This window comes from Eurosta solidaginis, chromosome 5 (assembly GCF_040869045.1).
Source record: "Eurosta solidaginis isolate ZX-2024a chromosome 5, ASM4086904v1, whole genome shotgun sequence".
Taxonomy (NCBI): domain Eukaryota; kingdom Metazoa; phylum Arthropoda; class Insecta; order Diptera; family Tephritidae; genus Eurosta; species Eurosta solidaginis.
The window spans coordinates 45,481,988-45,499,058 of NC_090323.1; the positions used below are offsets into that span (position 1 = coordinate 45,481,988).

At 37.7% G+C, this 17,071-nt stretch overlaps 1 protein-coding gene across 17 annotated transcripts in view; it reads left to right on the forward strand.

Annotated features, from left to right (window-relative positions):
• Positions 1-17,071, forward strand: part of M6 (neuronal membrane glycoprotein M6) — a 666,904-nt gene that overhangs the window by 569,381 nt on the left and 80,452 nt on the right. Inside the window, exons 1-3 of one of the 17 annotated variants that reach the window (XM_067756540.1) lie at positions 173-246; positions 549-754; positions 4,603-5,063. The exons of 7 other annotated variants lie outside the window; for them this stretch is intronic. In XM_067756540.1, the coding sequence (XP_067612641.1) occupies positions 4,829-5,063 (235 nt within the window). In that variant the 5' untranslated portion in view covers positions 173-246; positions 549-754; positions 4,603-4,828. 9 more of the 17 variants (XM_067756542.1, XM_067756544.1, XM_067756535.1 and 6 more) reach the window with 9 other exon arrangements.

The following is a 17,071-nucleotide window of genomic DNA, read 5'->3' on the forward strand; positions in this document are numbered from 1 at the left end:
TTCAATAAAGGGACGGTGATTTTTGTTGGAAAAATCAAATGAGTAAAAAAGTTAAATAAAAAATAATTGTTTAAAAAAAAGCATTATCAACAACAACAAGCCGGTTATTTGGTTTCGCTTCGGTACACGCAATGAGTGTGCTGTGATGTTGTTGAATGTTGAATCAGTTTGAAAGTGAAGTGCAAACGAAACGAAGCAACAAGTTGCTGTTGTCGCGCAATTGGCAGTGGCATTCGTTGTTGGTTGGTCGGTTGATAAAAACAAATTGTTATTTTATATTGTGTGGTGTGCTTGTCAAACAATGTTGCTTATTTGTACGAAAAGGAATAAAAAAAATAACAACATAATGCATTTGCTTGTTTATTCAGTCTGTTAAATAATTATTTGCGGTTTTTTTTTTTTCAATTTGCGATTAGCTTAAAGTGTGCACAGAAACACACACACACACGCACAAAGTGCATGTGCAGCATCGCTACGGTTTGCACAGTTTTATGTTTGCAATGTCAATAAATAAGTGCAAAGTGTAAAATTTTATTTTTTTAATCTAGATTTTTTTTAATTACCAATGAAACGTGACGTATGCTGTTGTGATGTTGTGATGACGCTAAGCTCGATTAAAAATAATTGTTGATGAGTCATTATAAAAAATACCCACATATGTACATGTGTATGTATGAAAGTGAAAATGTTTATAAAGAAAGAATAGTAGGTACTTGAAGTGAAAAAAAAATTTCAAAAATTCTGAAAAAATTTGGCGAGTTATAAAATGTATTTAATAAAAGAAAATTGTATTTAAAAAGAAAAATAAATAAACCTGTATACAATGCGAATCCATATAAGGTGATGGCACAGCGAATTCAATCAATTCGTCGTGCAGAAGAATGTCAAGTCCAAAGAAAAGTTTCATTGATTTCGATTAACTGACATATTGTTGTACAAGTTATTGCACTATATTTTTTAATATGAAGTACGAGGTTGTTATCCCGGATAGAGATTATTGGTTGAAGGAGCCGCCGGGCCTGAGCGATAGGCTGCAGATATATACTGACGGCTCCAAACTGGATTATAAGGTGGGTAGCGGTGTCTTTGCACCTTAACTAGGGTGGAATCTATCATTTAGCCTACCCGATTATTGCAGCGTCTTTCAGGCAAAGGTGGCTGCTATAAATGAGGCCGCTGATCACCTGGGGAAGGTTGCTCACTGCTATAACCAAATTTGTCTTTACTCTGACAGCCAGGCTGCACTAAAAGCACTTGGATCGATCACATATAATTCCAGGACAGTAAAGAAGTGCCGCAAATCTCTTAACGAGATCCCTGAGCAAACTTTCCTCAGTCTGGTGTAGGTGCCTGGACACTCGCATATACCGGGCAATGTGATGGCTGACGAACTTTCAAGAGGGGGCACATTCGTTCCGCTTTCATCGTCCTGGAAGGGATTGAGCATGCCGCTCGCTACCTGTAAGCTCATTTTGAAAGGGATTTTCCTTAGGGAAGCGGGTGTGAGATGGAGAAATCTTGAATCCTGCTACCACTCTAAGCTCGTGTGGCCTGAATAGGACGCGAGACGCACAAAAAATCTCCTTCTTCTTATAACCGGCCACATAGTAATCGGGAAATACGTACAATGGCTGGGTGCTCCCTATAATGATTACTGCAGGAGCTGCAAAGACTAAGAGGAGATAGAAACAATCAAAAATTTTATGTGCGATTGTCCCGCGCTTTTGCACAAGACGAAGAAATCTCTGGGATCTCCCTTCTTTGACGATCTTTGTTATCTGGCTAAGTTGGAACTTAAGAAACTCCCGACGTTTGCTGTATCGCCCTGTTGGTTTGAGTAGTGGAGAGATCCACGTGGTATCACAATGAGACCTTTTTAGGCTTAAGAGCACTGGTGCTCGCACCGATGGCCACTCTAACCTAACCTTACCTAACCTATTGAATGGAAAATAATGAAGAAGACGCAATGAGCTGTTAGGAATTAGCTGGTACTGAATTCGTCTTGGCTGTACACGTGCCCTGTAGGGAAAATCTATACTTCAAAACTAGTGCGCATCGAGTGCATTCAGATCTACTACCAGTTCGCTAACTATTTCTTTTACATGCTTTCAACTGGCGAATTTAACATGACGTTGTCCTAGGCGGTATAATGTCCATGCTGCATTACCTTTTCACTAGCTCCGATCTAGATACAAATTGCCACTTTCGAACTAGTTCTTTATTGACACTACTGGTGTAAAAATTTACAGCTAATATCTTTTCTTGCTTCTATTTCGCTGGTTCCAAACCGTGCCGAAACTCTACCGGTTGCATCAAGTAAAATTGTATCCCTTTTTCGATAGATCCGCACTGGTGCGAAAGTGTTGGGAGTAAAGGTATATTCATAATACAAGCTCCTTAAAGCTGGTACCAATTTTTTTGTTGGTGACCTATTGCTGAAATATATGTTAAATATGAAATATAAAAATCCAAACTGTCGAATTTAAAGCGGGAAAAAATCTAGTTACCAACGAGCACTTGTCACTTTAGGTCTAGTTCCGAACCAGCAACTTGTATCACTAGTTACTGACTTCCCTTCAGGATATACATATAAAGCGCTAGCATAGCGAAACCGAACAGGTGTCGGCTGGAAATCAGCTGGTTGGTACTTTTTTAATATGATTTGACACTTCAACTTCCAGCGCAGTACGATTTTGACATTAGTCCAATGAATTACAAAAACGAAGTGCATGGATTTTTTTTGCTTCTTCTTGATCTCATTGCTGTGCTACTCAGCACAAAATATTCTCGTTCGTTTGAAAAGAGTAACTTTGTTAGCCTACGGATTTAAGATACATTTTGTAGGCCCCGCGCTTGGGTTCACGCCTTTACTACTTGGTCGATCATGTGCAACTCTCGATCAATCTGAATTGGACTTTTACGACACAAGCTTTTGCGGATGCGCACCTGTAGGCTAGCTCATCCGCTTTTTTTCCGGATCAGCGCGGTATACGGCAGACCCTACCCTTTCCATTACTTTGTAGCCGTCGGTGTAATGTGTATAGCCTCGTCTGCTTTTTAAGCACCCCCTGCGCCAACCTTTGAAGCGCAGGTACAGAATGAGGTAGTATATGCGTCCGGTATTAGATGACACTAGGCTACTGTAGCCGCATGGCCTCCGCTCAAACTGCCCCGATGCATTGAGTGCCCAAGTGGCATACACTGCAGCCTAATCTTTTGAGGTAGGTTTCTTTGAGAGAGAGAGGGCGATAGACCCCATGTACACCCTAGCATTATTTTACATGCATAAAGTGCCGTCGGAGCCGTCTTCACTATCTCCTCCACCACAACTTGCTGTCTAGAATGATTCCTGAATATTTTATACAACGTTTATCCTGCAGCCCCCTCCTCCCCCCCCCCCCCCCCGGCCACCTTGCTGGTTTACGCTTAGCACGATTCGGGACCATATACCTCTTATGACCGATTTTTCAGTACGGATATGGTTTTGTTTCCTAAGGTCCGGTTTTTCAGAGGGAGTTTAAACTCCTGTCAGAATTTAATATAGTTTAACCCTGCCACTTCGCCCCCTTAAGGTGAAATTAGCAGCAAAATTTTATTTTGTCGAACAAAGTGGCTAGATCCTAAAGAGCTTTTAGTATTTGCCAAGAGGAAGGAGTCATTATAAAATATACCTTGCTTTCTGATAAGGTTTTTCAGTTTGATCGTTGAGCAAACTTTTGGTAACACTATAGTCCTCACAGACCAGCCAGTACAACCTAACCTAACCGCATATTTACGTTTTTTACGTACATTAACGATTTTAGAAAAATTCTATCTCATCTCTATCGATTTCGATAAGGGCTCATCCGTCATCGGCATCCTTTTCCGTTCCAAGAAGTAAGATGACATCAAACTGAAACAAATTGTCTTCAAACTAAAACCGTTTCCAAAAAATTCAAATATGTAACCTATCAGAAATATGAACATGTTTCGTAATGAAATAAGAATATCCTCCAGTTAAAAATGTTAGTTAGCATTCAGTTACAATATAGTTTTTTCATTTTCATACCATTTTCTAGTTCCTGTCGAAAACGCCTTTTTCAGAATTTGTTTCAAAAATGCGTTATCTCAGATATTTTTCATAAATTTCCTCTCTCAGGTGAAAAACCTATTGAAGTCATACAGAGATAGGGCATTCTTGAAAAAATAATATCGTCGGTCCCATGAAGACTAACACTTTTTTGTTTATCGAAGACAAGCACAGTTCACGAACAACTGAAACGTGTTAGTTTTCCGCGCAGAGAAGAAAAAGGTGTTAGTCTTCCGACAATATGATATAGGGGCATTTTGAAAGCGCCAGCCGAGATAGGCTGATATTCCACTCAGCAGTCGATACATGCAGTATTCAGAATTAACAAATAATTACAAAAATATAGTTCAACTAAAAAATAATAAAGACTTCATTATAAAACCACAACTTTTATCGTTACTTATGACTCATCCCATAATTCTGAATCTGAATAAATCGTGATTATTAAATTTAAATTTCGCACACAAAAACAATGTTTGCACTGTATTCTCAGAAGTGGTGGGAGTCTAACAATAATTGTGTTTCCCATTTAGCAACATAACTAACAAAAAAAGAAAACGCGAATTAGACGACTAACGACGGAAATTTGTTAATGAGAACATTTTCCGATAACTTTCAAAGTATTACATTTAACGACTGCATTTATATATAAACAAAGCAACATTCAAACATACCAAAGAGGCACGCCTTAAACTTGTCAATATTTTATAAAGTCATAACAAATAATTAGAACTTATAATAATTAATAAATATAACAAAATGCCTTCACCAACAAAGTCACTAAATCAACGTGATCGTATACGAGATCCACGCGAAGATATTTTACTTGAAACAAATTTCGAAGATGATGGCATTCTTACGCGTGCCTACAACAACAATCCTTATAGTGGTGGCGGTAGTATCGGCGGTGGTACAGCAATACATAATCGTCGACGTAGTACCTATCGTTCAGATCATTCTTTGGATCGTTATACAGAACGCGGTGGCGAAGAAGGTAAAAACACAGAAAATTCTTTCTAATGCAAAAAAAAATATTAAGCTGCTAGAATGAATGTAAACAACAACAAAAACACCTGCTTTTATGTAGATCAAATGCACTTTTTTGTTTTTATTTATACTTAAGCTATTTTTCTTGCAAAAAAAGTTGTGCAATTTGAGCGAACTTAGCGACGTGTGAGCTCATCATATTTCTGTCATTAGAGACAAGCTACTGCAGTTTATAGTAAATGCAAAAATAAATTGTGCTAATATGTTATGCTTTGCAACGTCACATTATTTTTGTATTTAGTTGCTTAATTGTTGTTGTGTTTTTTCTATTCTTACGCCCCACTTTATTGCATTATTATTAGGCGCTGTTCTGAAATGAAAAAATGTCGCACAGTGGAGCGAAGAATGTGAATATAAACCTATGTTACTTTAACTATTAAATATTAAATGATTTAATATTATATCCAGTTCTATATACTATATATCTATTTTTCTTACGCAATAATTAATTTTGATTTTATTCGTGAAATACTTGAAATCTGAATTTCATCAGGAGAAAGGATTGAAGTCTATTTAGAATATCATTCCAGTTTCGGTTCGGAAAGTTATTTAGCTTCCATGACTAGATGGTCAATAGCAGAGCTGCTCAACTCCTATATACTTATAGCGCTTTTGTTTTTTTTTTTGCCCTGCATCATAGGCACAGATACAAAGTTACACTTCAAATATAAAAAAAAATGCCAAAGCATTTCGGTATATAAAATGCATATGGAAGCTTTTGATTTTCAAATGTAAGTGCAAAGCAAAAGCACTTTCATATAATGAACGAGCACTTTGGTATAAAAAACGAATTTACACTAACAAATTAACAACTAAAAATTATTCAAAAATATTATTGCAGTGAAAAAAAATTGTATTCAAAATTTATTCATTAATAAAGAAACGTAAAATTACTCCAGTGTTTGTTCTCGGTATTTGAGGTAAGACTTAGAAACCTTAGTACGCCTTTATTTTGACGTTATGTTAATGGACTGGATCACTGGTCAATAGACTGAGTCGATCTCTATAAAAAAAGTTTGAAGTCCCGTCCATAAATATAAAGCTTATTTTATTAGGATCCAAGAGCGAAATATAGTAAAATAACACTTTTAGTAGAAGTTTTTTCATTGTTAATTGCAACAAGAAGCATACTTAAGGAGACTACAACTCTTTTAGCTATGTAAAAGTGACTTATGTCTTCCAAACGGCATCAGAACGAATTTAAGACCAAATAACTTATCATATGGATTAAATTTGTGTCAGGAAGCTCTAAACATAAGCTTCAAATTTAAAAGTTTTTTTGCAATTGTTTTTTTAATCCAGTCTAATGTGCAATTTCGACTTGAGTCCATTAATTTTCACCAAATTACCTCAAAGTCCCGCTTAAGGTATTTTTAAAATATTCTGCCACAATTTGTATACTCAAGTGCAAGAAAACCAAACTTTGGACTTCCTTCTTGTTTTGTTGATTACAGTTTCACATGGCCGAAGAAATCAAACTCTTTTTCCTGGAATCAAATATTTATGAAACTGTTGAAGTCTATATTTATAGGTGCAAATCTTTGACTTATGAAGGTCAATAAACTTTTCAATGCCCATGAAGCATTTTGATACCTCCGAATGGACGACCAGCGTATGAACACTAGCAAAGGAAGTTAACGAAGGTTTTTTATAACCATATTGGCCTCAGGTGCATGCCTGATCTCGAAGACGATTTCCATTTTCTCCGTGTGCAAGCCCTTTTATCAGCACCTCGCGATTTAAGGTGTGATTCTATATAGTTCTTTTCGTGGTCTGCTTATTAAGCTTCCTGTTTCATTTATTGTATCTTTTTCGAGTTTTCTTGTTTAAAAGTAAAGTTTATGATAAGCAGCCAACAATGCAGCAAAAGTGATGTTGTGAAAAGGGTAAAAAGTTTTCACCTCAAAACTTATTACCATCAACTGGGGAATGTCTTCCGTTGGCTAAGGAGAGACAGGTTGGTACTCGCAACTAGCATCTGTCATCGCGAGCCTGGGATGACGTATTATTGATGATCATGAGGTAGTTTCACTTCGGATATCATATGGCTCCATAGAATGCGGAAAAAGGACTAGTACGATGAGAAATGTGTTCGGAGAGCGCAGGGTAATGGAATAGTGCGCAAGATGTCCAAGAGAAAATTACGTATTCATCTAATATATGAAGCTAGAACCTATGCAAGCAGCATCTTAGACTTTGTGATAATAATAGTATATTTTTATTTAAGAATTCATGAGCTTAACACCGGCTTATAATAATTGAATTTCAATAATTATGTTTTCTAAGAGAAACTGAAAAGAAAGAAACATTTACTGGCATATTGCGATGGACCCATTTCGAAAACCGTCAACGTAATAATCATCAGGCAATTTTTGTAATGTTATCAAAGGTTTCACCGGAATTCGAACCGTGAATCACATGGTGAAACTGCAGTAGCCTTAAAGGCTAAAGAGAGGCTTAAAAGGCTTTTTAAGGCTACTGCAGTTTCACCATGTGATTCACGGTTCGAATTCCGGTGAAACCTTTGATAACATTACAAAAATTGCCTGATGATTATTACGTTGACGGTTTTCGAAATGGGTCCATCGCAATATGCCAGTAAATGTTTCTTTCTTTTCAGTTTCTCTTAGAAAACATAATTATTGAAATTCAATTATTATAAGCCGGTGTTAAGCTCATGAATTCTTAAATATAAATATAAACTGAACACACCATTAAACAAACATACATAATTAGTATATTTAGTTCATAATATGTTCAAAAATGCCACACTGTGCACCGCCAGTGTGATCACTCCAAGAGTTGTACTTTTTGTTTGTATTAAAGCGTTTTTGTTTAGGTTACGAGGTTAATTTGAAGGTTGACTTATACAATACATATTGTTGTTGTATTAACTATAAAGACACTCCCCGAAGGCTTTGGGGAGTGTTATCGAAGTTGATGGTGCCTTGCCGAATATAGATCCGGTACGTTCCGGTAAGAAAGCACCATAAAGCCCGACCATCTCGGGAACGATGTTCCATGAGGAATTTTAGGTCCCCAGAGCTTCGCCTGCAAAATATGTGTATGATAGACTCATATTTGTAACAGGATTCCACTCGCGTAGGTGAGGTTTACAATAGGGTTGCGGAAGCTTTGAAGCTTTAAAGCTATGTATTGCGGTTATCAACAATACATATTATTTTTACCTAGTCAGCATCGTTAAAATTGTTCGGCGATTTGAAAATAATTCTTCTCCAAAAGCGTTGTGAGAAAGAGTCACCCAATTCCTCTGCGAGTGTACAGCCCTAACAGAAAACAAGTAAGGAAGGCTAAGTTCGGGTGTAACCGAACACTACATACTCAGTTAAGAGCTATGGTGACAACATATGGGAAAATAACCATGTAGCAAAATGAACCGAGGGTAACCCTGGAATTTGTTTGTATGACATGTGTGTCAAATGAATTTAAAGAGTATTTTATGAGGGAGTGGGCCATAGTTCTATAGGTGGACGCCATTTAGGGATATCGCCATAAAAGTGGATCAGGTTTGACTCTAGAATTTGTTTGTAGGATATGGGTATCAAATGAAAGGTGTTAATGAGTATTTTAAAAGGGAGTGATCCTTAGTTCCATAGGTGGATGCCGTTTCGAGATATCGCCATAAAGGTTGACCAAGGGGTGACCCTAGAATACGTTTGTACAATATGGGTATCAAACGAAAGGTGTTAATGAGTATTTCAAAAGGGCGTGGGGTGTAGTTCTATAGGTGGACGCCTTTTCGAGATATCGCCATAAAGGTGGACCAGGGGTGCCATTAGAATGTGTTTGTACGATATGGGTATCAAATTAAAGGTATTAATGAGGGTTTTAAAAGGGAGTGGTGGTAGATGTATAGGTGGTCGCCTTTTCGAGATATCGCCAAAAAGGTGGACCACGGTTGACTTAAATTAAAGGTATTAATGAGGGTTTTAAAAGGGAGTGGTGGTAGTTGTATAGGTGGTCGTCTTTTCGATATATCGGCATAAAGGTGGACCAGGGGTGACTCTAGAATGTTTTTGTACGATATGGGTATCAAATTAAAGGTATTAATGAGGGTTTTAAAAGGAAGTGGTGGTAGTTGTATAGGTGGTCGCCTTTTCGAGATATCGGCTTAAAGGTGGACCAGGGGCGACTCTAGAATGCGTTTGTACAATATGGGTATCAAACGAAAGGTGTTAATGAGTATTTTAAAAGGGCGTGGGGCTTAGTTCTATAGGTGGACGCCTTTTCGAGATATCGCCATAAAGGTGGACCAGGGGTGACTCAAATTAAAGGTATTAATGAGGGTTTTAAAAGGGAGTGGTGATAGTTGTATAGGTGGTCGTCTTTTCGAGATATCGGCATAAAGGTGGACCAGGGGTGACTCTAGAATGTTTTTGTACGATATGGGTATCAAATTAAAGGTATTAATGAGGGTTTTAAAAGGAAGTGGTGGTAGCTGTATAGGTGGTCGCCTTTTCGAGATATCGGCATAAAGGTGGACCAGGGGCGACTCTAGAATGCGTTTGTACAATATGGGTATCAAACGAAAGGTGTTAATGAGTATTTTAAAAGGGCGTGGGGCTTAGTTCTATAGGTGGACGCCTTTTCGAGATATCGCCATAAAGGTGGACCAGGGGTGACTCAAATTAAAGGTATTAATGAGGGTTTTAAAAGGGAGTGGTGATAGTTGTATAGGTGGTCGTCTTTTCGAGATATCGGCATAAAGGTGGACCAGGGGTGACTCTAGAATGCGTTTGTACAATATGGGTATCAAATGAAAGGTGTTAATGAGTATTTTAAAAGGGCGTGGGGCTTAGTTCTATAGGTGGACGCCTTTTCGAGATATCGCCATAAAGGTGGACCAGGGGTGACTCAAATTAAAGGTATTAATGAGGGTTTTAAAAGGGAGTGGTGACAGTTGTATAGGTGGTCGTCTTTTCGAGATATCGGCATAAAGGTGGACCAGGGGTGACTCTAGAATGTTTTTGTACGATATGGGTATCAAATTAAAGGTATTAATGAGAGTTTTAAAAGGAAGTGGTGGTAGTTGTATAGGTGGTCGCCTTTTCGAGATATCGGCATAAAGGTGGACCAGGGGCGACTCTAGAATGCGTTTGTACAATATGGGTATCAAACGAAAGGTGTTAATGAGTATTTTAAAAGGGCGTGGGGCTTAGTTCTATAGGTGGACGCCTTTTCGAGATATCGCCATAAAGGTGGACCAGGGGTGACTCAAATTAAAGGTATTAATGAGGGTTTTAAAAGGGAGTGGTGGTAGTTGTATAGGTGGTCGCCTTTTCGAGATATCGCCATAAAGGTGGACCAGGGGTGACTCTAGAATGTGTTTGTACGATATGGGTATCAAATTAAAGGTATTAATGAGGGTTTTAAAAGGGAGTGGTGGTAGTTGTATAGGTGGTCGTCTTTTCGAGATATCGGCATAAAGGTGGACCAGGGGTGACTCTTGAATGTGTTTGTACGATATGGGTATCAAATTAAAGGTATTAATGAGGGCTTTAAAAGGGAGTGGTGGTAGTTGTATAGGTAGTCGTCTTTTCGAGATATCGGCATAAAGGTGGACCAGGGGTGACTCTAGAATGTGTTTGTACGATATGGGTATCAAATTAAAGGTATTAATGAGGGCTTTAAAAGGGAGTGGTGGTAGTTGTATAGGTGGTCGTCTTTTCGAGATATCGGCATAAAGGTGGACCAGGGGTGACTCTTGAATGTGTTTGTACGATATGGGTATCAAATTAAAGGTATTAATGAGGGCTTTAAAAGGGAGTGGTGGTAGTTGTATAGGTGGTCGTCTTTTCGAGATATCGGCATAAAGGTGGACCAGGGGTGACTCTAGAATGTGTTTGTACGATATGGGTATCAAATTAAAGGTATTAATGAGAGTTTTAAAAGGTAGTGGTGGTAGTTGTATAGGTGGTCGCCTTTTTGAGATATCGGCATAAAGGTGGACCAGGGGTGACTCTAGAATGCGTTTGTACAATATGGGTATCAAACGAAAGGTGTTATGAGTATTTTAAAATGGCGTGGGGAGATGATTTCTATAGGTGGACGCCTTTTCGAGATATCGCCATAAAGGTGGACCAGGGGTGACTCTAGAATGTGTTTTTACAATATGGGTATCAAACGAAAGGTGTTATGAGTATTTTAAAATGGCGTGGGGAGATTATTTCTATAGGTGGACGCCTTTTCGAGATATCGGCATAAAGGTGGACCAGGGGTGACTCTATAATGTGTTTGTACAATATGGGTATCAAACGAAAGGTGTTATGAGTATTTTAAAATGGCGTGGGGAGATTATTTCTATAGGTGGACGCCTTTTCGAGATATCGCCATAAAGGTGGACCAGGGGTGACTCTAGAATGTGTTTTTACAATATGGGTATCAAACGAAAGGTGTTATGAGTATTTTAAAATGGCGTGGGAATTATTTCTATAGGTGGACGCCTTTTCGAGATATCGGCATAAAGGTGGACCAGGGGTGACTCTATAATGTGTTTGTACAATATGGGTATCAAACGAAAGGTGTTAATGAGTATTTTAAAATGGAGTGGGCCTTAGTTCTATAGGTGGACGCCTTTTCGGGATATCGCCATAAGGGTGGACCAGGGGTGACTCTAGAATATGTTTGAACGATATGGGTATCAAATGAAAGGTGATAATGGGTAATGAGCATTTTAAAAGGGAGTGGGCCTTAGTTCTATAGGTGAACGCCGTTTCGAGATATCGCCATAAAGGTGGACCATGGGTGACTCTATAATGTGTTTGTACGATATGGGTATCAAATTAAAGGTATTGATGAGGGTTTTAAAAGGGAGTGGTGGTAGTTGTATAGATGGTCGCCTTTTCGAGATATCGCCATAAAGGTGGACCAGAGGTGACTCTACACTTTGTTTGTACGATATGGGTATCAAATGAAAGGTGTTAATGAGTATTTTTAAAAGGGAGTGAGCTTTAGTTCTATAGGTGGTCGCCTTTTCGAGATATCGTCATAAAGGTGGACCAGGGGTGACTCTAGAATGCGTTTGTACAATATGGGTATCAAATCTAAGGTGTTAATGAGTATTTTTAAAATGGAGTGGGCCTTAGTTCTATAGGTGGTCGCCTTTTCGAGATATCGCCATAAATGTGGACCAGGGGTGACTCTAGAATATGTTTGAACGATATGGGTATCAAATGAAAGGTGTTAAAGAGTATTTTAAAAGGGCGTGGGGCTTAGTTCTATAGGTGGACGCCTTTTCGATATATCGCCATAAAGGTGGACCAGGGGTGACTCTAGAATGTGTTTGTACGATATGGGTATCAAATTAAAGGTATTCATGAGGCTTTTAAAAGGGGGTGGTGGTAGTTGTATATGTGAAGTCGTTTTCCAGATATCGACCAAAATGTGGACCAGGGTGACCCAGAACATCATCTGTTGGATATCGCTAATCTATTTATATATGTAATACCTGCCAAGATTTCAAGGGTTTTTATTTCGCCCTGCAGAACTTTTTCATTTCATTCTATTCAATATGGTAGGTGTCACACCCATTTTCAAAGTTTTTTTCTTAAGTTATATTTTGCGTCAATGAACCAATCCAAATACCATGTTTCATTCCTTTTTTCGTATTTGGTATAGAATTATGGCATTTTATTCGTTTTTGGTAATTTTCGATATCGAAAAAGTGGGCGTGGTCATAGTCGCATTTCGGCCATTTTTTATACCAATACAAAATGAGTTCATACAAGTACTTGAACTGAGTTTAGTAAAGATATATCGATTTTTGCTCAAGTTATCGTGTTAACGGCCGAGCGGAAGGACAGACGGTCGACTGTCTATAAAAACTGGGCGTGGCTTCAACCGATTTCGCCCTTTTTCACAGAAAACAGTTATCTTCCTAGAATCTAAGCCGCTACCAAATTTCACAAGGATTGGTAAATTTTTGTTCGACGTATGGCATTAAATGTATCCTAGACAAATCAAATGAAAAAGGGCGGAGCCACGCCCATTTTGAAATTTTCTTTTATTTTTGCATTTGGTTGCACCATATCATTACTGGAGTTGAATGTTGACACAATTTACTTATATACTGTAAAGATATTAAATTTTTTGTTAAAATTTGACTTTAAAAAATTTTTTTTTTTAAGTGGGCGTGGTCGTTCTCCGATTTTGATAATTTTAATTAAGCATATATATAGTAATAGGAGTAACGCTCCTCCCAAATTTCACCATGATATCTTCAACGGCTGCCAAATTACAGCTTGCAAAACTTCTAAATTACCTTCTTTTAAAAGTGGGCGGTGCCACGCCCATTGTCCAAAATTTCACTAATTTTCTATTCTTCGTCATAAGTCCAACTAACCTACCAAGTTTCATCGCTTTAGCCGTGTTTGGTAATGAATTATCGCACTTTTTCGATTTTTCGAAATTTTTGTTATCGAAAAAGTGGGCGTGGTTATAGTCCGATATCGTTCAATTAAATAGCGATCTGAGATGAGTTCCCAGGAACCTACATACCAAATTTCATCAAGATACCGCAAAATTTACTCAAGTTATCGTGTTAACGGACGGACGGACGGACATGGCTCAATCAAATTTTTTTTCGATCCTGATGATTTTGATATATGGAAGTCTATATCTATCTCGATTCCTTTATACCTGTACAACCAACCGTTATCCAATCAAAGTTAATATACTCTGTGAGCTCTGCTCAACTGAGTATAAAAAGACATCAGCAGGGTACACCAGTCTTTTAAATAATTAGTTCCAGGAGAAAGTGCATAAATGTTGCGCCTCGAGCTCTAGAGCGGTCTTTCCGGCCGCAACCAGCCAATAAGTTGCATTTTTTACGTCTTTTATTATATATCTGACGTGTCGATTGACTTTGGCTACGTAATGACTCGTACTCAAAGTCTTCTGCTACCATAAAAACATATTTTCAAGTATTCCATTCCTCTTTGAAGTAAATGAGCCATCCTTTCGAATGCAAAATGGCAATGTCTAACATCAAGTTATTTGTAAGAAGTTTTAAGCGAACTCTTTAAATAAACTGTTCCTCTGGAAACGAAATGGCAAAACCTTCCAATTCGGATCGTTCCATGCAAAAACAAAAATGGCGCGAGGACCAAGTACTCGTAAAGTTCGATGTGTAAACACAGAAGTGAACGTCTAGAAAACTAAAAGTAGTACCAAGTAGAGCTCACCCATGGGTTGAAGTTCAACCCCCACAGAGGTAACTTAAAGAGATCCTAATAATTTTGATTGCTTTATTATGAGCTTATTATCGAATAAAAGTAATTATCGTCGAGTTTTCGGTTTTTTATCGGTTTGTTATCGGCTTAATGCTTAATTTTCAGAGTAGTAGTCGATAATTTTTCGATAGTAAATAATGTTTTGCTACAGCAAATCGATAATTTTTGTATAACAAATCAATAACACCGCAATAAAAAATTGGTTACAAATTGATAGCACTAAGAAGTCGATTATATTTCGATGATTTTTTAATAGCATATCGACAACTTTTCGATAAGTAGCCGATAACAAATCGAAAAAATTCGATAGTAAACCGATAAATCGTTGATAAAATATAGAAAATAAAAAAAATTGGTTACAAATTTATAGCACTAAAAAGTCGATTATATTTCGATAACTTTCTGATGGCATATCGACAAATTTTCGATATGTAATTGATAACAAGTCGAAAAAAATTCGATAGTAAACCGTTAAATCGTTGATAAAATGTAGAAAACTCATTGACAACCCGCATTATTGATACAAAATTTATAACACCTCGATAACAAAACGATAACTCGTCGATATCAATCAATAATTCATCTATTACAAGCATTTCCCTTCCTTACCATTGCTATTATTTTCTTTCCTTTCCTTTCCTTTCCTTTCCTTTCCTTTCCTTTTTTCTTTTCTTTTCTTTTCCTTTCCTTTCTTTCCTTTGCTTTCATTTCCTTTCCATTCCTTTCCTTTCCTATAATTTTCTTTCCTTTCCTTTCAGTTCTGTTCCTTTCCTTTCCTTCACTGCCCTTTCCATTCCTTCGTAATACTAATACAACACTACGCCACTTTCCATGACTATGCCTAAGCTTACGCATACCTTACGCTTATATTCTGGACCCTCCACTACCATGAGCAAAGATGTTTACACATCAGAAAGCAGCGAAATAGTCGTGATGATCAGCTTCTATTGATGTTCATAATTTCTAACTTTTCTATTGGGTGCCAAGCTTACATTTTCCACGTTGCCTCCATTCGCTTTTCTATTTCTATTCTCTACTAAATTCGTCCAACCTTCTCTACCAAATTTTAGTTGGCTTGCTGTTCCAAATTATCACATTTTCCTTTATTTTTTTTTATGTGCTCCAATTTGTTTTATGTAGTTTCACACATTTTCCACACTCGTGTTCATTTAAAGTCTCGATTATTGTACTCAACCCCAAATAATTATTAGACCCAAATAACTGTTCCATATCTTATCGTCACATTACTTATCGCTCGCTACACAATCACAATCAGTAAAATTGCGTTTCGTCATCTGTTGATGGTTTACGATCCAAATATAAAATTACTCATTCGTGTATTTTAGCTTCCAATGTTCTACACTTAAATTTAATAAAATTTTCCTACATACAAACACACATACATACTCACAAATAGTCCATACAGGAATTCAATTTCTTGTAAAAGTTATTTGGCTACATCACATCAATTGTATTTGGTAATGCCGCTCCAATACAATCTTCTCTTGTACCCATTCGTAGTTTATTGAGCCACTTACCGCATGTCTTGTTATGGCCCCTCGGGCTATTGGATGCATTGGAGTTCAAGTTTTACGGTAACAACTGTTGCTAAAATTTTGCATTTGGTATGAGTACACATTAATAGAATTTGTTTTGCTATAATAATCATTCCATTTACACTGAGAGAAAATATGTCGTTTAATTCCAAGTCAGTAACACTCGATTCATATAAACATTGACGGGAAAATCAAAGAAATTTCTTCATTGGAGGTAATTGTCGTATAATAGGGAGGCCAAACATGACTTACCAGCAGAAGAAATTATATTCAGGCCTAAACTTGCAACTTGTGTTGAGCTGGTGTCGGTAGAGCGGTATTTTTAGGTTGGATCGTGCTTGGGAATTACCCACATATTCGCACGAAGACGTTTTTGTGCCCAAGTGAATGCCTTCAGTAAGTGCCAGACAGCGGCACATTCGTTCCCACTAGATATATACAAAAGTTCTACGTCCCTTACCTGAATCGTTCCGTCTGTAATCCTGCACATCAACAGACGAAGTTGTGTATCGTCTCCTCTACCTCTACATCTTGACAGCTCTGCATGTTGGAAGTGCTTTCAAGTAGATTTGTTTAATTTGACAATATATAATGTTCTTCCCTATCCAAACATGCCATTAGCGAGTCTGAGATCTCGCAATCATATATATTGGCCCATAAAATGTTAATTGCCCTCGAATTGTATTATCCGAATCGGAGCTTGCTTGCCTATCTGATCTGAAAGTTATTTCTCCTCGATATTGCTATGCCCGCAGGCCAGAAAATGAGAGACCATAAGTTGTTCATAAAGCCATTGAAGCTTGACAGTTCCGCAAAATATTAAATTTGATAAAAACTTTTTTGGATGCACTGGCGGTCTAAAATGATAGCTATGGTAGTTGCTGTAACAGAAATGTTCACACTTGTAGGAGTATTAACTGGGCACTGCCTTAGTGCTAGGCTCACTGGCCTATGTCTGGAACCGTACTGTACTGAAGGAATCCAGCTGCTCCTTCTCAGGCATATATACCTCGTTATGTTAGTCGCTGCGACTGCACTATTCTGACAGAATGCAGCTGTCTCTTGTGTATCATATACTTTCACTCAGATTATGCTGCAAGAGTCAGAAAGCCGGTAAGAATACTTGATCTGCGGATTCTTGTGTAATG